The sequence below is a fragment of the Chrysemys picta genome, chromosome 2 (genome assembly GCF_011386835.1).
Source record: "Chrysemys picta bellii isolate R12L10 chromosome 2, ASM1138683v2, whole genome shotgun sequence".
NCBI classification, from domain to species: Eukaryota; Metazoa; Chordata; order Testudines; family Emydidae; genus Chrysemys; species Chrysemys picta.
Window position 1 is genome coordinate 259,547,044 of NC_088792.1, and position 26,994 is coordinate 259,574,037.

The following is a 26,994-nucleotide window of genomic DNA, read 5'->3' on the forward strand; positions in this document are numbered from 1 at the left end:
ACAGGGTTGTGCAAAAATCCATTCACTCAATCCAGAAAGGAACACTGTATCATTAAGATGTAGGGGTGATGGAACATGGGCTAGGAAGAGGTGAGGCCTCTCTCCAAAGCCTCAGGTATCTTTTAGGTAACCCCCTGAAAAATTATTGTCCAGGCAATGAGAGAATGTACTTTCTTGCCAGTGTATACAGTTATCTGTTTGCATATCTCAGATTGAATACAGAGCACCACCTGTGTATGCTGTAAAACTACTATGTGCTATTAATCAATCATATTCTTTCCTGCAACCAGTAGTCACTAGAAACCTAATTGCTGGTATCTTCTGAGTGTGTGAAGTATACTGTACAGTCAGAACTAGGATTTGAGCTTCTGTTTTTCTTAACTGTTGTTTTAATTCAAGGATTGCAGAGCGTCCACAAGCAGATTTGAAACCAGGCAAACATTATTTCAAATGGATGATTTTTAATTCTATTTAGTATATACTGAAAGGGTCCCTCACCTGGAATTCTACATGCTCTAAATATTTTTTCTACTCGTATATAACGTTTGAACTGTGCTGACAATAGTTCAGCAAGAGGCCCCATGAAATTTCCCTCCTTAGCCTGGGATAAAACCTTTGTCCCAAGGAGCATTTGCTCCCCAGGCAGAAATAATTTCGGGAATCTTCTTGTTTAAACAAACAAAACTACTCTCATAGACGCAGAGAACGAGGGATGCAGCCTCAGTTGGCCAACAAACATTTTAAGTGCTCTTCACAAGAAATGTTCAGACTCGGCATCTGAAAAAATATGCTGAGAATATTGCTAATAATACAGCATGGGGGTCAACTTGTACTTGGATATTTTGGAAGATACTGTACACTTAGTGCAATTCGCTCTGGCAGGGATGATTTCACAGCACACAGAAAGGGAGTTCCATCTGAGACTGGGAAGTCATTGCAACCCTCCATTCAGTTTGGTCACTGAATTTTAACAAGGGTCTTCTGGAGGCCCCTCCTGCACAACTTTGAGCCTGGCTCTGATAACTAAAGGGAAGACAAGCTGATGTTGGGTTAATGTCATTTAGGTGTTCAGGAACAAATGTACAGTACACACACAATACTTACAAACACATGCAAACCTTTTTATGTTGAAAGCTTTTAAACAAATCACCTCTAATATGAATCAGATATTTTTAATTACAATATACATAAAAAATTAACTCAGTTTGATGTGTTTTCCTCTAGCAAACAGAAAAACATTGGAATGAGAAATCTATATGGGAAGCAACTAAACTAAATAAATCTACAGTTCCAAGGACAAAGAGCAAGATGTTTTTCATAATCTCATCTAATATTTACTGACTCTGAACACACATACTGAAAGCATTAAAAAAAAGCCAATTTTGTTATTCAAATGTCACTTATTGAAACAACAAAGCTGTCAATACGTTGACAATCTTATTTTCAGTCTAATGAAGTCAAGGCAGTTTCTAGATAAAAAGCAATACATCATGGGTTACTACTGCTATCACATCTTAATTGTTTCTCAATAGAGTATCATTAACAAATAATAATGACAAAGACACCAAGACTGTGCGTTTCAGCATATTCATACTTGAGGGTTTACAGTCAGGACCTTTTTTGGGGGGGGGTCAGTTCCACTACGCACTGTCAGAAAGCTCAATTCCTAGATTTAGAGAGTTAATATCTTATTGACTGAATTCTAAAACTGAGGAAGATAAGAACTACATTGAAATGTCCCACGCCTATAAACAAACAGTCTTAGATCTTCATAACAAGTGAAACAAATACTTCAAGGTTTGGGTTGGTTTTTTTTAAATAAAATCTAATCAAAATTCTTACAAAACTACTAATACAGTAAGATGCACTAAAAAATGCCGAAATGTAGCCTTAACTATTTTGTTATGCTATATCCTAGGAGACACAGATAATAGTTACAAAACACCTGTGAAAAGTAAGACCTGAAACATAATGGACTCTATTCTCCTGTATCTGTGTTTGCAAGATTTACAGTAGCATTAAAATAATTTTCCTTATAATTTTTGCATATATTACTTATTTGCTTGATAAAAATATGAATGTTTTCCAATCTCTTTTTTTTACTGATTACGTAAAAATGAAAAGTAAATGGTGTGGAATCTTAATTTAGTAATTTCCACTCTCTTTTTAATCTTTTCTCAATAGGCTGAGAGTATGGCTCTCTCCTAAAGTTTTTCCAATTTTAACTTTTGAACAGGGGCAGTGGTATTGAGGACATTTCTTAATAACTTTAATTTGAAGATCTCAAAGTGCTTTAAAACCCTTCACTAATTCACATAACAACACTGTGAGGTGGATATTCTACTCATTTTGCAGATGGTAAACTGAGCAAGAGAGTAAGGCTTCACAAAGATACTTAGGTGCCTAAGTCCCAGTTTTAGGTTCTACTCCAATCTACAAAACTCCCACTTAGCTGCCACCTAACCCAATAGATGCCTAAACTCACTCAGTGCCTATGTGTCTGCAGTAGAAGTTCCCTAGGCACCTCCGTTTCTGCCTCTGGGCATGAGCACTGCTGGCCCACTCAAGATGCTCAGACATCCATCTCCCACCTAAGCCCCAAAGCAATCCATGAACAGGGGGAAGATAGGCATTTGTCCACATAACTCGTGAGGGAGGCTCAGTCTGGTAGGCATGCTCAGAGGCCACCTACTAGATCGGGTCTCAGTTCAAAAACTGGCCAGAATAGAAGGACGAGGTGGTGGTGCCAGTGACGCCCACTTTATAACTTTTAGCCCAGTGGTTAGAGCACTCACCTGGTATGTGGAGGCCCAGGTTCAATTCCTCCTTCTGCCTGAGGGGGAGCATGGATTTAAAAAGGGGTCTCCCACCTCTCAGGTGAGTGCTTGAACCACTGAGCTATGCAATATTCAGATGTGGGGCTCCCTCAGTCTTCCCTGTTGAAGCTGTTCTATTGTGTATAAATACTTAAAGAGGAACTGGGACAGAGATAGAGTGAGCATGACTCACTAAACTGGTGATTAGGGCACCTCCATGGGAGGTGAGATACCCAGGATCAGGTCTCCATGTTCCAGTGACTGTAATTATTTATTCAAAGTGGAACAACTTCAACAGGAGACATTACGGGACCCTCACACCAGAATATCCCATAGCTCAGTGGATTGAGCATTCACCAGACAGGTAGGAGTCCCCTGTTCAAATCATTTCCCCCCCTCAAGCAGAGGGGGAAATTGAACCTGTGTCTCCCACATCCCAGGTGAGTGCTCTAACCACTGGGCAACAAGTTATAAAATGGGCACTAGCATCCACCTCCTACTCCATTCTTACAAGGCACCTAACTCCTCACAAGAAATTACTTCAGTGACTCCAGGAGAGGGGTTCCCAGTAGCCCAGACTTAGATATCTCGTTCTATGAGGGGGCAGGGCTTAAGACATATCCCTCTCGTCATAATCTCCTATTGGCTAGTTAGATGGCTCCCTGCCTTGAGTGCTGGCCCTGTCAACACTGGTTCTCCACTTGCGAGGTAACTCCCTTCTCTTCATGTGTCATTATATAATGCCTGCATCTGTAATTTTCACTTCATGCATCTGAAGAAGTGAGGTTTTTTACCCATGAAAGCTTATGCCCAAATAAACCTGTTAGTCTTTAAGGTGCCACCAGACTCCTTGTTGTTTTTATAAACAGAGGGTATTTAATTATTAACAGTGCAGCATTAAACCAGGGTTAGGTATTGAGAGAGAAAGCATGAAGGATCTGTACTGGGCCAACACTGTCTAGTCATTCCAATAAATTATTAATAAACAGATTATTAATAAACAAATAATTAATAAACAGAAACTGTAAATTGATGAAGTTTGCAGATGCTACCAAATTTGGGGGCAGTTTGTCAACACAACTGGGACCAAAGAAGATTGCAAAACAATCTTGGGAATTTAGATATTAGGTAGAAATTATCCAGATGGGATTTAATTTGGATTTGAAAGAGTGAGAAAGAAATCATAGCTGGAAGAACAAAGCTGGACAACACTGACTGGAAAGTAACATGGAGCAGGATTTGGGATGGGAACAGGGAATACAGAGGAAGCACATTGATCAACTAATGGTATAATGCTTGTTCCAAGAGTTTTCATAGAATCATAGGGTACGTCTACACTTACTTCCTGGTTCGGCGGCAGGCAATCGATCCTCTGGGATCGATTTATCGTATCTTGTCTAGACGCGATAAATCGATCCCGGATCGTTCCCAGAAGTGCTCACCGTCGACGCCGGTACTCCAGCTCGGCGAGAGGAGTACGCGGCATCGAGGGGGGAGCCTGCCTGCCACGTCTGGACCCGCGGTAAGTTCGGACTAAGGTACTTCGAATTCAGCTACGTTATTAACGTAGCTGAATTTGTGTACCTTAGTCCGAAGTGGGGGGTTAGTGTGGATCAGGCCATAGAATATCAGGGTTGGAAGGGACTTCAAGCGGTCATCTAGTCCAACCCCCTGCTCAAAGCAGGACCAATCCCCAACTAAATCATCCCAGCCAGGGCTTTGTCAAGCCTGACCTTAAAAACCTCTAAGGAAGGAAATTCCACCACCTCCCTAGGTAACCCATTCCAGTGCTTCACCACCCTCCTAGTGAAAAAGTTTTTCCTAATATCCAACCTAAACCTCCCCCACTGCAACTTGAGACCATTACTCCTTGTTCTGTCATCTGCTACCACTGAGAACAGTCTAGATCCATCCTCTTTGGAACCCCCTTTCAGGTAGTTGAAAGCAGCTATCAAATCCCCCCTCATTCTTCTGTTCTGCAGACTAAATAATCCCAGTTCCCTCAGACTTTCCTCATAAGTCATGTGCTCCAGCCCCCTAATCATTTTTGTTGCCCTCCGCTGGACTCTTTCCAATTTTTCCACATCCTCCTTATAGTGTAGGGCCCAAAACTGGATACCGTACTCCAGATGAGGCCTCACCAATGTCAAATAGAGGGGAATGATCACGTCCCTTGATCTGCTGGTAATGCTCCTACTTATATAGCCAAAATGCTGTTAGCTTCTTGGCAACAAGGACACACTGTTGACTCCTATCCAGCTTCTCATCCACTGTAACCCCTAGGTCCTTTTCTGCAGAACTGCTGCCTACCCACTCAGTCCCTAGTCTGTAGCAGTGCATGGGATTCTTCCGTCCTAAATGTAGGACTCTGCACTTGTCCTTGTTGAACCTCATCAGATTTCTTTTGGCCCAATCCTCTAATTTGTCTAAGTACCTAGGTCCCTCTGTATCCTATCCCTACCCCCCAGCATATCTACCACACCTCCCAGTTTAGTGTCATCTTCAAACTTGCTGAGGGTGCAATCCACGCCATCCTCGAGATCATTAATGAAGATATTGAACAAAACCAGCCCCAGGACCGACCCTTGGGGCACTCCGCTTGATACCAGCTGCCAACTAGACATGGAGCCATTGATCACTACCCATTGAGTCCGATGATCTAGCCAATTTTCTATCCACCTTTTGATGGCATGAGTTAGGAAAATCAGTGTTCTAATCCTGACCCTGACAACAATTTAACCTTTTTACCACAAGTTTCTCCAAATACATATACTCAAAAAGGTACTCTGAGAATTAGTGTTCAAAATGTTACATATATAGGGCCTACTGCATGTAAGAAAAATAAGGAAGTCATTAATCAATTCTTGATTAAGCATCACTCGGAATACAATACAAACTCAGCATCCTTGTTGAAAAGGCATCAATAAACTGGAAGAAAACCAAAAGACAACAATAATAATAACATGATTAGACAGCATGGTTTATGAAGAAAGATTAAAGGAATTTAATTTGTAAATTCTAAGCTAAAAAGAAAACGGCAACAGAGGACATGATAGCAGAAAAGTAACAAAAAATTAATGAAAAATTCAGATTGTTATGAGTGGTACTGCATGAGCAATAACTTAAAATGAAAGCTGAGTTCAGTGGGAATAAAATGGGAAAATCTTGCTGGACCAGGCCCAGAATTCTTTTAATGGAATTAGGGATTCAGCAAGCTATTTCAAACATTTGTCGAACAGACGGAGACTGTAGTTTAAAAGCACAGCACAATTACAAAAATAAATTCTCCTGAAGGAGGATTCATTATGACCTCTTTCATATGCACAGTATTTCTCTTATGCAGGCAAAATAGACTGAAGACAGCAGAAAACAGCCAGGAAAAGTAGATGGCAAAAGCGTCAGTTAAGTAAATATACAAACTGCAAAGCACATTCTAGGTCGACCTTTAACATATTTTAAAATAAATGCAGGCTGTGTGCAGTGCGTATGGCACCAGTTTCATTTTTTTTGGCTTAGATGTCATATTGGATTGGTGTAGAAAAAAGAGCCCTTACTGTTCATTAAAGTAGTATTTTTGCCCAAGGAAATACAGCTTTTCCCATCCTCCACCTGCCCCAATTTTTTTCCAAAACTTGAATCATACAACGATTATCTTAAAAATACCAAGAAGCATATATTGTATCTACTGTATATTGAACCACAGCTGAAATCTTTTTTTGGAAGTGGAGGGAGCCTAAAACCTATGATTTGGCCATCATTGTCTCAATGGCAGCTTAATAACATTAACAGTTCCATTCTGATCCAGGACAGTTTTATTCTTCTTGTTTAATGCTCTTGTGTAACATAGTATTCACTGGTTGGTTGGAACTAGTGAAAACCTTATATGCAGAATTAAACTTTTACTTATCCAGGCCATATCTAGTAAAATAGACTTCTGCAGACTTTTTGGCAGAAATACAAAACATTTCAAGCTTAAAGTGCACTATACTGTTACTTCATATTGCATGTTTGAAAAAAATATTTCTTGAACAAAGATGAAGCTAGCTGTCCTATAATTGCTGCTGCAAGCTGCCTAGTGTTGATGTAGAAAATGTGATCAAAGTTTAAGTATATAAGACCAGAAGTAAAAGACTACTTTAATCTTTGACTTCCAATAGGACTTAGTTGCTTAGGTGCTTTGGACATTTTTATCCAAAGTGTTTTCAAAAGTAGCATTTATTTAGTAAAGCAAAAAAATAGCAGTGACCTCTAGTTTTGCAAAGAAAACAGTTTTGGGTAAAATTCTGCTGCTGGATGCACAAGGTGGCTCTTAACTCTTATATAGTGAAAACCATTCAATATTGCTTTAAATAGTCAACTATGGAGAAAACGTGTCAGGCTGCTGGTTAATATTGTGTAACATGAATAGTTAAAGTATTTTGTAATCTTTTTCTTTTTGGTTAATAAACGTTTAAAGTAAGAGACTGCAGTATAAAAATGGCCGTGTCAGAAAAAAAGTGTCTAAGGCTACATCTACACTACGGGGGGGGAGGGTCGATTTAAGATACGCAAATCGCGTAGCTGAATTCGACGTATCGCAGCCGACTTACCCCGCTGTAGGGACGGCGGCAAAATCGACCTCTGCGGCTTCCCGTCGACGGCGCTTACTCCCACCTCCGCTGGTGGAGTAAGAGCGTCGATTCGGGGATCGATTGTCGCGTCCCAATGGGACGCGATAAATCGATCCCCGAGAGGTCGATTTCTACCCGCCGATTCAGGCGGGTAGTGTAGACCCAGCCTAAGTGACATACAAGCCTAAATGCCATTCACTTTCAATGGGAGCTAGGCTCCTAAATCACGTAGGCACCTTTGAATATTTTACCCTAATTTCCCACAGCCCAGATTTTCCAAGGTATTTAGGTGTTACTCCACTCAGATTTGCAAGGCTTAACTGACTTATGTGCCAAGTCATTTGGTACTTAGCTGCCTAAGTCACTTGGGCCCAGATCCTTTAAGGTACTTATGCATACGCATAAGGTACTCAGCATCACAAAGCCTAACCCCTAGGAGGCCGGCTGCCTAGTGCAATTTTCAGCCCTGAGCTAGGCGTCAAGGTGCCCCATATAATTAATGGGGAGACTTAGGCACCTAAGGATGGAATTTTAAGTAGTCGGCCAGCTGAATGGGGAACCATCTAAGCTAGCCAGGAGTGAAATGCCAAGGAGAGGGCTGAGAAGAAGAGAGGGATTTAGGTAGCAAAATGGCTGCCCTGGTACACTGGCTGATGAGCCAGAGATATAGGAGCCTCCCTCTGCTCAGGACCCTAACCTGTGAACCCTCTTCCTGGAATTTAGCACCTAACAGCTAGCGGCTTAAGTAACCCATGCCCTGGCAGACAAATTTGTCTTTCTGTCACCTGCTCACACTCACCTTACATTTCCCTATGGCCCTGGCTGTGTTTTATGCAGGCATTCTGCTGCTCTCCTGATACAGGGGCTGATAGGCAACAGGTATTAGGTGTACTCTGAGCATGCCTACAGGATTGGGCCTTTCTAGCAAGACAGGCATTCCCCCACCTAGTTTAAGATCTCGCTTTGGAGTCTCTGGGGCTTCAGTTTGAGGCAGGGCTTCAAGCTGCTCATGAGCTCTGGGATGGCATCGGTGTTTACGCAGCTTTACAAATCCCACCAGTGGGGTCTTAGGCACCTAAGCGACTTGGGGACCTACAGAATTTGGTGGCAGCTGAGTGGCGGCAATGAAAATGTCAATGGCACTTAAATGGTGGAATTGTTCGCTGTTATGATAATTGGGCCAACAAATTTATCCTAATTGTAAGCTCAGTTGTAAAAGAATATAAAGTTTATATGAAAATACATTAACCTATAACAACATATATTGATTGGAAAAGGTACAGAAAGGAGACAAAAAAACTGTTAGTCTAAACAAAAAGGCCTACTGACCTGGTTCAAGGCCTATGTGAAAATCATGTTTGGTATAAAAACAGAAGATATGGAACTGGAAATTAATGAACCAAGATTGGTGTGTCGGATATTAGGCCTAATTGGTAGACTAAATAATGAGGGGCTGGGCTATTCCTCCTGTCATTCACTTTGTGGGACCTTACAGAAAGACTTTGGGGGGGGACACTAGGCAAGAATAGATGGAGGCTACTGCTGTGAGCTTCACCATCATGGCTGCCATCCCACTGTTTCTTGGGACCCTGGGCATTCATTATCCCGATCCCAAGAGATGTCCTAACCAGACCGGGCCAGAGAGAGGGATGCAGATGACATTGCTACCCTTACTAGCTATAGCTGAATCCCAAACACACGTAAGATTGAAAAAGTTTTGTCGTTAACAGCAGCAGCAGCAAAAAAAGCTCCCACCCATCTCAACTAACTTCTCTTTTACCCAGTTATCAGTTATTATCATCTTTAACACCATGTAACCTTTTCCTTCTAAAACTCTCCCCAGCTAAAGGTAAATGAACAAGAAATGCTGTTACAGTGAAAGCCTTATTTAACACTTTACATTGCAAATGCTTGAACTGTTTTTCCTTCTTTCCTTTATTTTTAATACAAGGTTAAAAGGATTTTAAATGGTATGTTTGCCATGGCATTAAGCAGGCTGTGGCCTCTGTATACAAAACACTAGACATTGTTTAACTAGGGTTACCATATTTTGAGTGTCCAAAAAGAGGACACTCCACGGGGCCCCGCCCCCAACCCCGCCCATGCCCCGCCCCAACCCCACCCCTTCCCCAAAGTCCCCACCCCAACTCTGTCTCCTCCCCTGCTTCCCACGAACATTTGATTCGCGGGAAGCCTGAAGCAGGCAGCAGGTAAGCTGGGGTGCGGGTGGGGGGAGGAGGCGTGGCCCAGTCAGGCCCCCCCAACCGAGCGGCTCCCTCCGGCCCTGGCCCCAGCGTACCCAGCCTGGCTCGGCTCGGGCCCTGGGGTGCCGGCCCCGGGCCAGCCCCCGGCCGAGCACCGCCGGCCCGGCCCCCAGCCCAGCACCGCCGGCCCGGCCCCCGGCCCAGCACCGCCGGCCCCGGCCTGGCCCCGGCCCCCGGTCCAGCACCGCCGGCCCCGGCCCCCGGTCCAGCACTGCTGGCCCCGGCCCCCGGCCCAGCACCCCCAGCCCCGCATGTCCCTATTTTCCCGGACATGTTCGGCTTTTTGGGATTTCCCCCCGGACGGGGATTTGAGGCCCAAAAAATCCGGGAAAATCCGGACGTATGGTAACCCTAGTTTAACATTGTTTAATGTTGGACAGTGACTGGGTTCTGTTAACAGCCTTGGCCCATATAGTCCATCTAACTTAATACAATAGTGCCTAAAGAGGCAGATAGGCACCTAAGTAACTTTAAGGATCTGGGCCATAGACCTTGTAATGCTAAGTGGAGCAGAGCAATGCCAAAATACCTTTACTAATCTGAGCCTAAGTGACTAAATTTTTTACTCTACATGCTTCATTCAAATTAGGGCTAATGGGAGCTGTATGCATATGTCATCCACACAACAAGAGATAAATCTATTTTCTTTTTTAACACTACCATAAAATGCAATTAGCAGAAGCACTGAACACCTTCCAGCCTCAAATAATCAGTTCTGCGTTATCTTCAGTTATTAATAATCGGATAGTTCCTAGATTAAGGAAAAAATATTGAGGGCCTGATTTGGAGAGTGCTGAGCACCCACAATTTCAGCTGAGGTGAACAACAGCAGGTACTCAGCACCTCTGAAAACCAAGCCCTTTTTAGCAGCGTAATTATTACTGACAGGAAGTAAAAAAACGAAAATAGGTTTAAATTTCAGTCTTGTCTTGATACAATTGGATTTATGGCTGAGTTGGCAGCCATGAACATAAGAGTGAAACTCGATGAGAACTAGCTATGGACGTGAATAGCAACTCAACTACTCTGGAAAAACTAATTTTTAAACGTACAGATTTTTCTGTCAGAGGATTTAAAAAGACTATTCATTCATAGTCTGAAATATGGCAACAGTTGTGGGATTAGTTTGATTTGTGTACTTAAATTGGGGAGATAATCTGCTAAATTACTTAGCAATCAAATGGCGAAGACCCCTTAATAGTCACTGTGAGCTCTGTTACAGTCCTCTCTGCTTGTGTTTCATATTAGCCAAAAATCTCTTTGGACAGTCAGGTCTGAAAACTGAGCAGTGCCAATGCTTTATTGGACTAGCAGCCTGGGAATTAAAACATTATTCCTTTCCCCAGGTACTGCATTTTGTAACTGTCTGATGGCTGTTCCAGGCGGTGGATGCACCACAGTTGTGCTGATGAGGTTAAATAAAGTGGAATGTCGTGAAGACCACACTGGAAGACCACCTAGTCTCTTTGTAAAAAAAGCAAACATTCTCGCAAACTAATGCCTTATTGGCTGGCACAGTATCACTGTCACGTGCAGCCAGCCAGGAAAAATCATTTCTTTGCCTATGTGAGTAATACATCTGAGATTATAAAACAGGAAAACGCTTGTGGTGACTTGAAGGCACGGCCCAAAGTCAGGGCATGGTAGAGTGGCACTGGTCTAGGAGGAGCCCTGGAGAAAGCCTGCCTCAAAGAGGCACAGTCTGTCATGGTGCCACTCTTTACGTGTGGTGGAGAGTGCAGTCTGCTCCATTCATTGTGGGGGAGAAGATTGCTGCCTCCACTGTGTCAGCTCTATTCTGCCAGTCAGTGTGAAGGGGGCAGGGTCATGACCACATATCCCCCTGCCGCCTTCTCAGCATCCTGGGCCTGCAGAAGCTGCTGTTAGCACCAGGGCAGCAGCACAAGTGGGATGGAGAGGGTAAGTTCTTCATCGCTAAACAGCCACTTGAGCCAGTCACAATCTGCGCGTTAAGTCTAATGACTTCCTGCTGTCTGTGCTTCTCTCAGTGTGTGAACAGTTATGATTTAGTTGGGGTTGGTCTGGCTTTGAGCAGGGGGTTGGTCTAGATGACCTCCTGAGATCCCTTCCAACCCTGATAGTCTATGATTCTATGATACAGTAGCGACTCCTTGCACATAAAGAGGTACACATAGAATTGATTTAGTTGGTGTTGGTCCTGCTTTGAGCAGGGGATTGATTGGACTAGATGACCTCCTGAGGTCTCTTCCAACCCTGATATTCTATGATTCTATTATTCTAATCCTTTACTGTGATGTTATCTATCCTCATATTTAGAATGCAAGCTTTGGGAACAGTCAAGAGTACAGCCTTATACCAAAGCACTGCATCTTTTACTTTTGAAGAGAGATGTGTATCTTAATTTCTCTGTTGAATATAGTTTCATACTGGTGTATCCATGGAGACGGAGCTTTTAATAACTCATTGCGTTAGCAGGTCAAGTAAGCAAATCTACACAGCGCCATAGCAACAGTCGTGAAAGTAAAATATAGCCTATCAGTAAAATGTGCAGCAGGGCTCTTTGCATGCAGCATATTAACTGAAAGCACCAGCTGGCTTTATGAATGGACATCGTCCATTTTGAGAAGGGCCAAAATGCAAGGAAAGGAAACAAGCAAAAAAGAGCAATGTCAAAAAATATTTGTTTTACAACATATTTGCTAGCTAGACAATGTGCTAGACAGGACCTGACAAACTTTATCATTCTGCATCTGGTTTTGAAGTCCATGCTAGAGCTAGGCAAACTTTTTTGGCCAAAACATTTTTTCGCCAAAAAATGCAGTTTGGAGTCAACCGAAACATTTAGCGAATTGGTAAAACAGTGCCAGTTAGATGCAATAATCCAGTGGTTAGAGCACTCACCTGAGATATGGGAGATCCAGGTTTGAATCTCCACTGTAGATCAGGCCTTAAACTTAAATCTCATAGACTCATAGACTTTAAGGTCAGAAGGGACCATTATGATCATCTAGTCTGACCTCCCGCATGATGCAAGCCACAAAGCTGTCCCAACCCCTTTCCCTTGACTCTGCTGTTGAAGTCCCCAAATCCTGTGGTTTAGAGACTTCAAGTAGCAGAGAATCCTCCAGCTAGCGATCCCTGCCCCATGCTGCGGAGGAAGGCGAAAAACCTCCAGGGCCTCTGCCAATCTACCCTGGAGGAAAATTCCTTCCCGACCCCAAATATGGCGATCAGTAGAACCCCGAGCATGCAGGCAAGATTCTCCAGCCAGACCCTCATTGGCCATTGATACTATTTACCAGCGATGGCACGCTGTTCATTTGACTAAAATCATGTTATCCCATTAAACCATTCCCTCCATAAACTTATCTAGCTTAATCTTAAAGCCAGACAGGTCCTTCTCCCCCACCGTTTCCCTCGGAAGGCTGTTCCAATATTTCACCCCTCTGACGGTTAGAAACCTTCGTCTAATTTCAAGCCTAAACTTCCCCATGGCCAGTTTATATCCATTCGTTCTCGTGTCCACATTAGTACTGAGCTGAACTAATTCCTCTCCCTCCCTGGTATTTATTCCTCTGATATATTTAAAGAGAGCAATCATATCCCCCCCCTCAGCCTTCGTTTGGTTAGGCTAAACAACCCGAGCTCCTCGAGTCTCCTTTCATACGACAGGTTTTCCATTCCTCTGATCATCCTAGTGGCCCTTCTCTGTACCCGTTCCAGTTTGAGTTCATCTTTTTTAAACATGGGCCACCAGAACTGCACACAGTACTCCAAATGAGGTCTCACCAGTGCCTTGTACAATGGAAGCAGCACCTCCTTATCCCTACTAGATATACCTCGCCTAATGCATCCCAAGACTGCATTGGCTTTTTTCACTGCCACGTCACATTGTCGACTCATAGTCATCCTGCAGTCTACCAGGACTCCGAGGTCTTTCTCCTCCTCCGTTACTTCCAACCGATGCGTCCCCAGCTTGTAACTAAAATTCTTGTTAGTCATCCCTAAATGCATCACCTTACACTTTTCACTATTAAATTTCATCCTATTTCTGTTACTCCAATTTACAAGGTCATTCAAGTCTCCCTGCAGAATATCCCGATCCTCCTCCAAATTGGCAATACCTCCCAACTTTGTGTCATCCGCAAACTTTATCAGCCCACTCCTACAATTGGTTCCGAGGTCAGTAATAAATAGATTAAATAAAATCGGACCCAAAACCGAACCTTGAGGAACTCCACTGGTGACCTCCCTCCAACCTGACAGTTCACCTTTCAGTACGACCCGCTGCAGTCTCCCCATTAACCAGTTCCTTATCCACCTCTGGATTTTCATATCGATCCCCATCTTTTCCAATTTAACCAATAATTGCTCGTGCGGTACCGTATCAAACGCTTTACTGAAATCGAGGTATATTAGGTCCACCGCATTTCCCTTATCTAATAAGTCTGTTACTTTCTCAAAGAAGGAGATCAGATTGGTTTGGCATGATCTGCCTTTGGTAAAACCATGTTGTAATTTGTCGCAATTGCCATTGACCTCAAAGTCCTTAACTACTTTCTCCTTCAAAATTTTCTCCAGGACCTTGCACGCTACAGATGTTAAACTGACAGGCCTGTAGTTACCCGGGTCACTTTTTTTCCCTTTCTTGAAAATAGGAACCACATTAGCTATTCTCCAGTCCAACGGTACCACCCCCGAGTTTAAAGATTCATTAAAAATTATCGCTAAGGGGCCTGCTATTTCTCGCGCTAGTTCCTTCAATATTCTTGGATGAAGATCATCCGGTCCACCCGACTTAGTCCCGTTAAGGTGTTCAAATTTGGTTTCTACCTTGGATACGGTAATCCCCCCTCCTGTATCCCCCTCTGTCACGCTGCCAATATTCCTAAGCCCTGCATTGGCCTCATTGAAGACCGATGCAAAATATTCGTTTAGATATTGTGCCATGCCTAGATTATCCTTAATCACCACTCCAGCTATAGTCTTCAGCGGTCCCACTTCTTCTTTCTTTGTTTTCTTCCTATTTATATGGCTATGAAACCTCTTACTATTGGTTTTAATTCCCCTCGCAAGGTCCAACTCTACACGGCTTTTGGCCTTTCTCACTCCATCTCTACATGCTCTGACCTCAATAAGGTAAGTTTCCTTACTGATCCCTCCCCTCTTCCACTCTTTGTACGCTTTCTGTTTTTTCCTAATCGCCCCTTTGAGACGGTCGCTCATCCAGCTCGGTCTAAATCTCTTGCTTACTAACCGTTTTCCCTTTCTCGGGATACAGGCCTCCGACAGCTCCTGCAGCTTTAACTTAAAATAATCCCAGGCATCATCTGCCTTTAGATCCATAAATATGTTAGACCAATCCACTTCCCTTACCAGTCCTCTTAATTTATTAAAATTAGCCTTTTTAAAATTGTAAACCCTAGTCTTCGATTTAATTCTGTTAATCCTTCCATTTAGTTTAAACCGAATTAGCTCATGATCACTCGAGCCAAGGTTGTCCCCTACAACCATTTCCTCAACGAGGTCCTCACTACTCACCGAAACCAAATCCAAAATGGCCTCCCCCCTCAACGGTTCAGCTACCACTTGATGAAGGAATTGATCAGCAAGCACATCTAGGAACATCTGAGCTCTATTATTGCTACTAGCATTTGTTCCCCAATCTATATCTGGGAAGTTAAAGTCCCCCATAATTACACAGTTCCTATTAGTATTTACTTCCCTAAACACATTAAATAGTTCTTTGTCCATATCCTGGGTAGATCCCGGTGGTCTATAGCACACCCCAAGCACTATCCCAGGGGAGGCTCTAGTAGTTCTTTTACCCTGTGTGATTATCGCCCAGACGGACTCCGTCTTATCCATTCCATCAGTTATTATTTCTTTACAGCTTACCTCATTATTGACATACAATGCCACCCCCCCACCTTTACCTTTGTTCCGGTCGTTCCTAAACAGCACATACCCTTCCATACCTGTACTCCAGTCATGACTACCGTTCCACCACGTTTCAGTTATTCCTACGATATCCGGTTTCATTTCTCGGACCAGGAGCTCCAATTCCTCCATTTTGTTACCTGGGCTTCTCGCATTGGTGTATAAACATCCTAATGTATGCCGTTTAGCCTGTCTCCCATTAGTTATGCAATTTGTTACGGACCCCTTACCGTTCATCCCCCCTCTCCTTCTTATGTCCAATCCCATCCCCCCGGCTATATCTCTTCTTATCTCATCACTCTCCTTTTCAATGTTGGAATCTGGCATGGAGATTAACTGTACATCTCCCAACCGTCTCCCCCAACTTCCTAGTTTAAAGCTCTTTTGATGAGATGAGCCAGCCTCCCTCCCAGAAGTCTATTTCCTTCCCTACTCAGGTGAAGTCCATCCCGTGAGAACAGCTGTCTGTCCCCGAAAGCCTCCCAGTGGCCATACATCCCAAAGCCCTCCTTATAGCACCACTCCCTTAGCCGACTATTTATCCTCACAATCCTGTCAGCCCTTTGCTGCCCTTCCCCTCAGCAGAATTCTCTAACTACTAGGAAATTGGCTATTCTGGGGTGGGTCTGCCTCAATCTCTCTCTTAAAGCTGTTCCAGTTTTGTATAAACAATTGAATAATCAGTTATTTGCACAGCTCTATGTCCACACACAAATTGAAGAGAACAACAAGAGAAAATTCTAGTGGGAACAAACTTTGGATGACATTATGTTTCTACTTAGGGCTATTTCTGATGTCTCTGTTATGTCCACAATTGGGGTGTACAAACTTTAAACAAGCAAAGCACATAATCATTTTAAGACACGTGGCATATGTTGGAGCTCTCTCTCTTTTTACTGCAAAGCAGACATTCTAAAAAGCAGGTAGGAAGCCCCCCAAAATCCCGATCAGTTGACCAGTATACATATTGTTCTCTTCTAAACATTGAGCACAATAAGAAATCTGGTGCTCAAGATAAACATAACACAGATAGCTTTGACTCAGTGAACCTGGAATTCACTCACCTCTATTACTCTCAGACTCCCCTAATCATTACACCACCACTTGTGAATACAAACAACCACATCAGCAAAACACTTGTACACCCAGGTGGAATCAGCAGCAACAAGGGCCGGGTTCAGTATCTAAGGGTTCCTCTCAGCGATACAAAACAGAACCAGCTCGAGCCCCCACCCAGTAATCTGGGAAAACTAAACACCATTCCTCAGAGCCTCCTAGAGGCAATACTTCCCAACTTGCAAGCACTGAGTCTGTGTATACCAGGAGAAAACTTGTATGAATGAGAGCTCATTCAGATCCTGGTTTACACACTAATTATTATTAAATCTAAATGTCTGAGACTCAGAGAGTGAGTACGTATGTAAAACCAATGACCACAGGCAAGAGGTTCCATATACCCTTACCAATCAATCCCTTATGTCATTCAATCCATCTTCCATGTTTTTTGTTATAAAACCTATATTTAAGTAAATACTGGGAGTGGACTTAACTTGCGTCCAATTGCAATTTCAATTTTCAGATCAGCACTAACAGTCAGACACATTTTACACTATCCAATATTTAACTTCCTTGAATGCTCCCAGGAATTAGGCACTGATCCTCCAAACTTTTGTACACAAGTAAAGTTAAGCTTATGCGCAAGTGTTTGCAGGATAGGAGCCACAAGTGCATGCCCAAACCAAAGCCCAGATTTATGACCAAATACTATGCTCTTTGATATTCCATCGTTCACAATTATACCTCCTAACAGTGCTCTTGAAATGCAGAAACATTAAACGAGGTTACTAAGTACTGTAAAATAAATGACAACAGAAAGGGATGTATTTTATAATCAGTCTCCCTGCCCCTCCACACCCCACCCCCTATGAATCAACAAATAAAATCAAGCACAACAATTTATTTTATGGATCAAATTGGGGGGAAACAGCAAGGCTACACCCCAGGTACAGCTTTTTAGATATGTTAATTTCACAATAAAACAGAATGACCCTGCTTTTAGAATATAGTTATACATTTTCTAATGAGCACTGGCAGGATTTTAAAATGCATTTCAACATGATAGTGAAAGCACAACTCGCTATTATTAAAGAACAATGGAACCATTCCCATTACATAGCATCTATTCAAACTAGGACATTCTGTGTCTTTGAGTCTGAACAGCAGACACAGTTCTATTATTTTTTCCATTGTTTGCAGAAATGTGCAACAAACTGAGAACAAACAAAAGCAACCTAAATGCAAGATACAAATGCTGTCGTATAAAGCCATTAATAAAACAGCTTCTTTCCTGCCCTTCTCGGAAAACAAACCTATCATTCTACAGCTTAATGACCATGAGAAATGTAAGGTTCTTCATGGCAATCTATGTATCACAACTGTTCCTAATATAATCCTCTCCTAGGATTTACAGACAATCTGGATACATACAAATTACTCTGTTTTTGGAGTGGGGCACCTATGTTCTGGAGTCAGATGTCTTATCATGTTAAGCAGAGGAAGCTGACAAAGGATTATCTGAATTAGCCAGCCAGGTCTCAACAATATAAACTAAATTAGGGGCCTTTTTGATTATTCACTCTTGGATAGTGATGGACTTATTAGCCACTACACTTGCTTTGAATGGCCTGGACCAAAAAGTAGAGTCCCAAGCAGCCATTGTCCTGTGTTCCCAAAGATGAGGCACCAGATGAAATCAGCAGGACTGTTCAATGTTAATAACCCAGTCTCCTGTCTACTCTCTTCATGACTGTTATAACAAGAACTGGAGAAACCAACACTATAGGGAAACTGTCTCTTCCTCATCCTCCAGCTCATGGAAACGTTGTTCTGCCCTTTCCGTAACGTTACAGTGCTAGTTGATGGGGCACAGCCTCTGAGTATCCACAGTCAATATAAAGGTGACTTGACTCTAGACTGGTATTCACTCATGTGGAGATAAAACACAATCCTAAACCCCCGTAGATAAATCCCCATCAAAATAGGAAACACTTTCCCCCATACAGTTCACAAATCAACCACCATTAACTTTACCAGTTACACTTTGGATAGTTTATTACCACCTCATTAAAATCACTTGTTACTTGACAGTTACTCACAACAGTAAAAGTAGAACAGATCATAACAGCACTGCACAGAAAGTGTAACATTTACTCAGTGTAACGGCAAGTTGAATGACATTTTAAAATAGCTATGGATCGTTAAGCCTTTCACTCATTCATGTGACCTGGATAGGACTGAACTGGCAGCACATAGGTATCAGAGACAGAGCAGGAACAGGGCAAGTGCACACTGCCATTACAGATTAATTGATTCTGGTGTGATACAGTCCACATCTATTTAAAGAAAAAAAAGTTGATGAATGACAAGGCTCAATTCTAAATGATTGCTATTATTGGACCATTGGTCATTACAAGGTCCAAAATGTCCCTAACATCACCATGATCTATTGACACAACTATAGTTACAACTTTCTACCCAATGAAGGGAAGAAACTTCCTTCCCTAGCTGAAGAAATAACTACCGAGAATTGCTGTGGAGGAAGCACAGTTGATCTTTGGGGACAGAAGCGGGTACCTGTGCCTCATATTGCTCAACAAAGATTATTTTAGCTATTTCCGGTAGTAAGTGATTAGCTCCAAAAGGAATCTCCCTCCTACGCTGGACTCAGGATGCCCATGACACTTTGAAAGCAAGACCGTAGGTCCTGGATTTTCTGAGCAGAAATGCAGAGCACTCCCACTAGATCTATGTGCCAGTCTAAATTATGAATATTTAGATACTTAAAATTGAATGTAGCTTTGTGCAACTTTATCAGGTAAATACTGTATGTTGCTAAAAAGGCATTTTTAATTCAGCTATATTTTAATTCAGCTATATTTAATTCAGTAAATCCCTGATTCCTCTTTTTTTAGCACGTCTATAAATTTATCATGAATTACAAACTTAGGGCCTGACTGCAAATGCCTTATTTACACTAGTAAACAATTTTTCATAGGAATTTTCCCATTGAAATTGGACAAGTGAGAAGACACAGAACTGAAAAGAACAAAAAAACCTGCCAAAGTTCTTAATAAGATTTTCATGTGACTTGCAGGATTTAGAGATGGGACTTATCTGGTGTCTTGTAGGACATTCTCCTGTCAGAACTCTTCTCTGCAACACATTTTCTACTGTTTTTTATTACGGAGAAAATCAGTGACACCCAAATAGGATTCATGAATCCTGAGATGAAAAGTGTCACGACTCTTTGCCAGGCTGGCTAATGTGGATTAATGCCATAGTACTTATTGCCAGTTTCTCCTCATCCTTCTTGAGAGACTCAGTGCAAATTTTAAATTCTAACACACGCATTCATCTGTATGTTGTGCAATTTCTTTTGAATGAGGGGTATTGGTTTCCTTTTTCAAACTGGTTTGGAAATTCTTCTGTAATAACACTTGTTGGAATCAGATATAGTGCACAATCAATATATTATAAACTGATATGAAAAAGTAACATTTCTAAGTATACAAAACTTTCAGTCACAGTTTTATCACAAGGCAGCAACAATGCACTGGGGGATTAAGAGTGGTTCACTAGGCAGACAACATAAATTATGAATGGATTCTTAAAACTTACATTTTTATTAGACAAGAGCCACAGATGGTTTACTACAATATGCTAGTGTCTTATGCTCCAGGAACTGATCCCATGTTGCATTTGACTTTTTCAAATGTAGAAGTAGAGAGAAACTGATAATGTCAGAGCAACAAAAAAATTGTTGGACAACAGCATGGGAACAGGCTTAGAGAAGTCCCAAGAGCACAATCTAACGACTATCCCACACTGAGATTTCTGGAATTATCTAAATATTTGCTTGAGTGTTACTTCTGGAAGAAAGGATTCCCTCGGCAAAAATGACAAAACAACGGACAAATGCCCAATAAGGCGGCAGTATGATACACATATATAATTACATAAGATTAGCTCAGTACAGCATATCTGTAAATTAAGGTGGTGTTAGGGGTGGTTTATTTGTAGCTCCCCCTAAACAACAACTGTTCTGCTACTCTTCTGTGTAAATCCTATACAGATATTATCTTCATAAAACCAGTGTGAATTGTTGGGAGAGAGGAATGATGTTATTTATATATTTAATTAAAATATCTTTTCAAATGGGTGGGAACCATCAAGTTGTACATATAAGTAGATTATGTACATAATCACATGGACTTATTCCTGTTACCCTCGTACTTCCTCCCACTTCCCTCTTATTGTTTCTTCATTACACTCACTCCTGAATATTGTGTTTAATTAAATTATAAATTTCTTGGGATGGGGCCATATCTCCCTGTGCGAGAGAATCACCAGAAACTCTTGCACAGACAGGGTGTAGGAAATGGACCTACCTCACACCAAGAGAGAGACAGGGAAAGTAGAGCTAAACAAACATTGCCTCAATCCCCACAGCCAGAGGGAAGGGAATAGAGCTCAGCTCTCTGTCTCCATTTCAAGAATATTTTCTCCTGCCAGTTAGGAAGAGATTTCAATCTCATTTCACCAATAAAGGTGTGGTGTGGTTGGTGAAAGGAGCTTGAAATTACTTTCTGTGGCACAGGAAACCAAGAATCGAGTACCACCTCAGCTACTGCCTCTCGCACAGTGGAGATCTGGCACGTCACAAGAGCTGATGTGCTTGAGCTCTCAGGACAAGAGTTACAACCTTACTAGAGGAACACGGTATTGTGGACTCACCTATGTACTGGCCCTGACAGCCACAAAATAGGCAATCTGCCTGCATGAAGGAGGCAATCGTAATGAGGACAAAATAATGTTTCTCCAGAATGAATGGGTGGGGATCTCAAAGATATAAGTGTTCTTGTTGCTCAAGAACTATCACAATTTTAAAAAGTAGTTTATTTAAATATCCAAAGCAAGCCAGTCTGCAGAGACATATCTCAAATGGAGTCTGCTTCCAGTTGTAAGTAAGAGACTATTAACTTCACGTCATACTGTAATGCACATGTAATAATTTGAAACAACACAATTAGTTAATGTGTCAAGTAACTTAATAATCTTACATGTACAGGGGTCTTTATCCAAAAAGATTTCCAAAGTGCTCTACAAATATTACTTTTGGCTATATTCATATCCATATAACTTTCATTCAACAGACTGTATTTATCTTGCAGCTTTGATCAACTCACGTGCTCTACTCACTCCACTCCAAACAACCCTCCACACTAGGGCACTTGTTTAAACAAAACAAAAAACAACACACAAACATGTGCCATAGAAATGTTTCTTTCTCTCCCCCACAAACAAATATTACACAGGCCTGTGACGCCACAGTTCTGATGATATTTACTCCTGGCTGAGCGTAAGGTTAAAGGTCCAATATCTCATGAGCCACCTGGGTTGATATAAAAACCTCAGAATGTTAGAAAGACACGAATTTCCTTTTCCAATAGTAACAGGCATTTTGTCTTCAGCTCTGGTAGACTTCTAGATACTGGACTGTAAAATCATGACATTACGATGTGATAGCGCTGTTCTAGAGATCTCTAAAATCAGTTATAATTTTGCTTTTCTTATGAGGCAGGTAAACTTTAATTCAAGGCAAAAAGGGCTCTTGCTAGGGTTTTTTTTTTCTTTAAACTCATTAAAACAATTTCCAAAATTGTTTTAATGAGTTTAAAGAAAAACACATTAAAAGTGTGGCTTAACAAGATTGTAATGACATGACATAAGCTTTGAATGACTTGCCCAATTCACTTATGGCACAAAATGATTCTATTATACATAATCACTTTGTTCTCAAAAAGAGCGGCAGCTGCCTTCAGGGTATAACATTGTAGTTGCTTAACAGCACCTCAACCCAACAGTCTAAGACAGAAAGAAAGTGAATTACAATATCTAGTTGGAACTGTAGGTGGAATTTAAAATAGAAGATACCTTCCCAAACTGGAATCTGGGAGTGCACCTGAGCTAGTCCATCCCGCAGTAAGTACCTAGGGCTTGATTTTAAGTCCACTGTAGTAAATGGGAAAGCTCCCATTGATTTTAATGGTGCAGGGTCAGTTGGGTCCTTAGAAATCTTTAATGAACGTAAGTGATCAGAGACTTAATTTTACCCCTCATTTGAGAGATATCACCTTGGTAACAGAGTGCCCTCTAAAACCATGTTAGGTCATTGATTCAGAGCTCAAAAGGAACAGACCTTGTCTACTGAATCATCAACTTCACTTATTAGAGTGAATTTGTTAGTCTCTAAGGTGCCACAAGTACTCCTGTTCTTTTTGCGGATACAGACTAACACGGCTGCTACTCTGATACTTATTAGAGTGTAATACTACTGCTAAAACATTTCACCATTCGGTAAAAAACTCATACTAACATTTATGTTTAACTCTCAATTCCACAATGGAAAAAATGAAGAAAACAAGCCCTTTGAAAAGGCAAACACACAAAAGCCATTTAAAAAGGAGGTAAACAGTAGTGTTGCATAACATTCTCCATTCCCCAATTTCCCTTACTTGGGATCTCACATAATCCTCACACCAAGGACCATGTAGTCCAATGATGTTTACATTTATTAAATCTATTATTTCACATTTTATTAAGTTAAAGTTAGTGTCTGAAAACAGTAGTAGCCAAATTACCCTCTTGGATTCACACAAAGAGCTCTCATTAAAGTCACACCCACCCAGATGCACACATTTGAGGGTGCACTTATGAGCAAAGGGAAAGATATTTAAAGGTATTTAGGCACAGATAGGTGCCTAGCTGAATTTTTGAAAACAATGGGAGTTAGGCACGTAGGCACTTTTGAAAATCCCCCTAGGTTTCTATCTGCATCTTTAGATGCTGAAATACCTTTAAAAATCTGGCTTAAAGAGGCTTGATACGGAAAAAAACATGTGTTTAAAGAAGTTAAGCAAAGCTCCTTCTATCCCAGTCCCAGAATGATTTATAGGGATGTCACATAGGAAGACAAACAAAAATATGTGCAAATTCTTCTACACAGAAAAATTTGCATTTCAGCACATTTCACATCACATCTGGTCTTAAACAAATTATATCAAGGTCTCAAATTATTATGCTGTCACGAAAAAGATCCACTACTTACTGCTGTTCAAATCTTGCAGTTAATCATATATAAAGGGCCCAGTTGTTTTTTGGTTCACCAGCTACATAAACAAAATCCTCTGTGCTGCCTGATGAGAACTCTTAAAATATATTGTATACCTTGAAGAGAAATTAATAAAATGAAATGATCTAAAATGCACTTACCTGGTTTTACAGGGTTTGCCTTTGTTTCCTTCTTATATCGCGCAGACTGTGGGTTTCCTTCCCCCACCGTTCCAGCATTACATTTCTTTTTGGTATAGTCTCCATCACTGCCAGTACAAAAACTGATTGGACTGTTTCCAGCATCAGAAGGAGTCTTAACGGGAGATACTGATTGGCTACTAGGGCAGCCAGTGTCATCTGAAAACACAAAAAATGAACACAAGATTTGTTAACTAATAAGTAAAATGAAGATGGCAGAAAACTTTTGGACTATATTACACACAAATCAGAAACACAGTTCTCTAAAACACACAACCTGTGCACAAAGATAAGGCCCATTTTGTTCCTGCGTTTCTGCACCCAACAATTGAACACACCATTTTGTGGGTGCAAGATGGTTCTTGGATACCTAAGTGTTATAAAATGCCACTGTAAATATTTGTTTCCATAATTCTGTGAAGGTACAAAATCAGAGACAACTTTTGAAAACCTGGAGCCAAGATTAACCTCCTCTTACTCAGCATGGTAATGGAATATTATAACATGAAGTATACAAATTAAGAAATGTGTTAAAATAAGAATTGATTTGTGTGCGTGTGACATATATAGTCAATTTCTGACTGTGCACCTCCCATATGTATGTATGTAACTATGGGCCAAGAGTAAGAATGGGGCAGCTTTTTCCCCACAGATCCTTCGTACCATTACTACGGAAGGGCCTTCAAGTCCAAAGGCATAAGCTGTGTGATTACAGCTGGCCAAACTGAGAGTGCACTATCAACACATACCCGTTTTGATGACAATATGTCCTACTGACTATACAATATATATTAGTGCTTTATTAGACTAAGGCATTAACACGCTTTGCTAGAATGCAATTCAATGCACATACCAAATACTTTGGACTCATTTATTTGGGTCTTTGACGTACACTTGTCTACAGCAAAACATCACTGCAGATAATATAATGTATATTGTTAATTTTAATTATTTACTACATTGTACAATGCATCTAGGGTTGCTTAAAGATTTTGGTTGGGCATTTTTGTCTGTGTGATGGATAATTAAAACTGAAGTATTTGTTTTGCTTTGGTATTTGTCTGGTTTTTTTACTGAGCAACTCTAGTATTTTATTATCCTATAAATAGCTACAATATGATAAGCAAACTGATCCAGAATATTCATTCGATTGTTGCAATGTACACTCTATATGCATGAAATTCAGAAATGTAATTATCATTTTACTGAAAACAATAAACATGCCTCAACATGAAATATTTTTCTTTTAAAGCAACTTTTGTTATTATATGGAGATATACCTATCTCATATAACTGGAAAGGACCTTGAAAGGTCATTGAGTCCAGTCCCCTACCTTCACAGCAGGACCAAGCACTATCCCTGACAGATTTTTTCCCCAGATCCCTAAATTGTCCCCTCAAGGATTGAGCTCACAACCCTGGTTTTAGCAGGCCAATGCTCAAACCACTGAGCTATCCCACCCCCTCATTTTTCATTTTCAGAAAGTGGCTGTATGATACCTGGCACTAAAACTGCTGCACGATATGAACAGTACTTCTGGGTAAACCAGCATTAGTGTGCATAAGCATTAGCTTTCATGTCTTGGAGATTCAGAAATGGTGGTTTATTCAAAGTTGTACCAATACAATAAAACTACTGGCACTGAAATACAAGTCATCGTAAAAAGGTATCCAGAAAGTCAACATATTTAAGAAAAAAATCCTTTCTACTGTTATTTGAATGCCTCCTGAATACTCACCTCTTTTGTGATGCCCACAATAAGTGACTTATTTGTTTAAATTATAATATATATTATATTAAAAAAAAACCCGAACCATGATGTCACTTTAAGGTCATAAATATCCCATGTCCCAGAGAAGTGAGTCACTTATTTGTTCTTTCCAAGGGTAAGATAAACCCAGTATCTTTCACTATTCATTTGCACTGTGTATTCATCTTGTATTGTCTTCATGAATAAAACTCCCCTCCATACTCTATAATGTGACACACCCAGATGTACCTATACCTTAACTAAGTACACAATCACATTTCTGTAACCACTGTTACACTGCAGTTTGCTCATTGTCATGTCTATAATTCAGGTCTGCATCTGCAATAAGCTCTGCATGGGGACAAGGCTGAAAAACATGTCTACCCAGAGAAGAGGGGTGTAAAGAAAGGGCTAGAATGTATAATGTTGCAGTCTGACTGAGAGTAAGGGGCAGCACAGAGCTAACCTAGAATCAGACCAGAGAATGGTTATTAATCCTAATTCCTCTCTTGCTCCCACTTTGTTTTGGGAGGGGAGTAAAGTTATTACATCTTTTTTGTGAAGCATCTTATTCCCCTTATGTGCCTGGTCAGTCACCCTGGCCAATGAGTGCACTCTCTAACCCTTTCCACACACTTGCTTGCAAGAGTGAGTCTCAGACAAGCTGTTTTTGCTCTTCTCAGTCTGGCTGGAACAACCAGTCCTTTACATTGCCAAACAGGGAAGTAAGAAAGGGCCTACTTCTCCATACTCCCTGCGCAGCTGAGTAAGACATATAACAATCTAGCCCAAAAGTAACAGTGGCCAGTCCGAGTTAGTTCTGGGGGGCTTTGCCTACTTCTTGCAATGTTGCTGAGTCAGGAGGACAACCATACCTACTTTGTGAATTACCTGCAAGGCCCACAGGTGAAGAGTGTTTGCAAACAGTCTATTCCAAGTTAACTAAGGGTATGTCTACACTACGAGAGTAGTTCGATTGTACTTAAATCGAATATGTGGAATCGATATTACAAAGTCAAACGTGTGTATCCACACTAAGGACAGTAATTCGACTTTGTGAGTCCACACTAACGGGTCAAGCGTCGACATTGGAAGCGGTGCACTGTGGGCAGCTATCCCACAGTTCCCACAGTCGCCGCTGCCCATTGGAATTCTGGGTCGAGCGCCCAATGCCTGCTGGGGAAAAAAATGTGTTGAGGGTGGTTTTGGGTAACTGTCGTCATCCAACCATCACTCCCGGCCTCCCTCCCTGAAAGTGCCG

General features: G+C 41.4%; 1 protein-coding gene across 11 annotated transcripts in view; it reads right to left on the minus strand.

Annotated features, from left to right (window-relative positions):
- The window catches only part of SYBU (syntabulin), a 93,064-nt gene that overhangs the window by 13,789 nt on the left and 52,281 nt on the right, over positions 1–26,994 (minus strand). For all 11 annotated transcript variants that reach the window (XM_065586029.1, XM_008168288.4, XM_065586034.1 and 8 more), the window contains one exon: positions 23,944–24,141. In XM_065586029.1, coding sequence (XP_065442101.1) covers positions 23,944–24,141 — 198 coding nt within the window. The remainder of the gene's footprint in view (positions 1–23,943; positions 24,142–26,994) is intronic.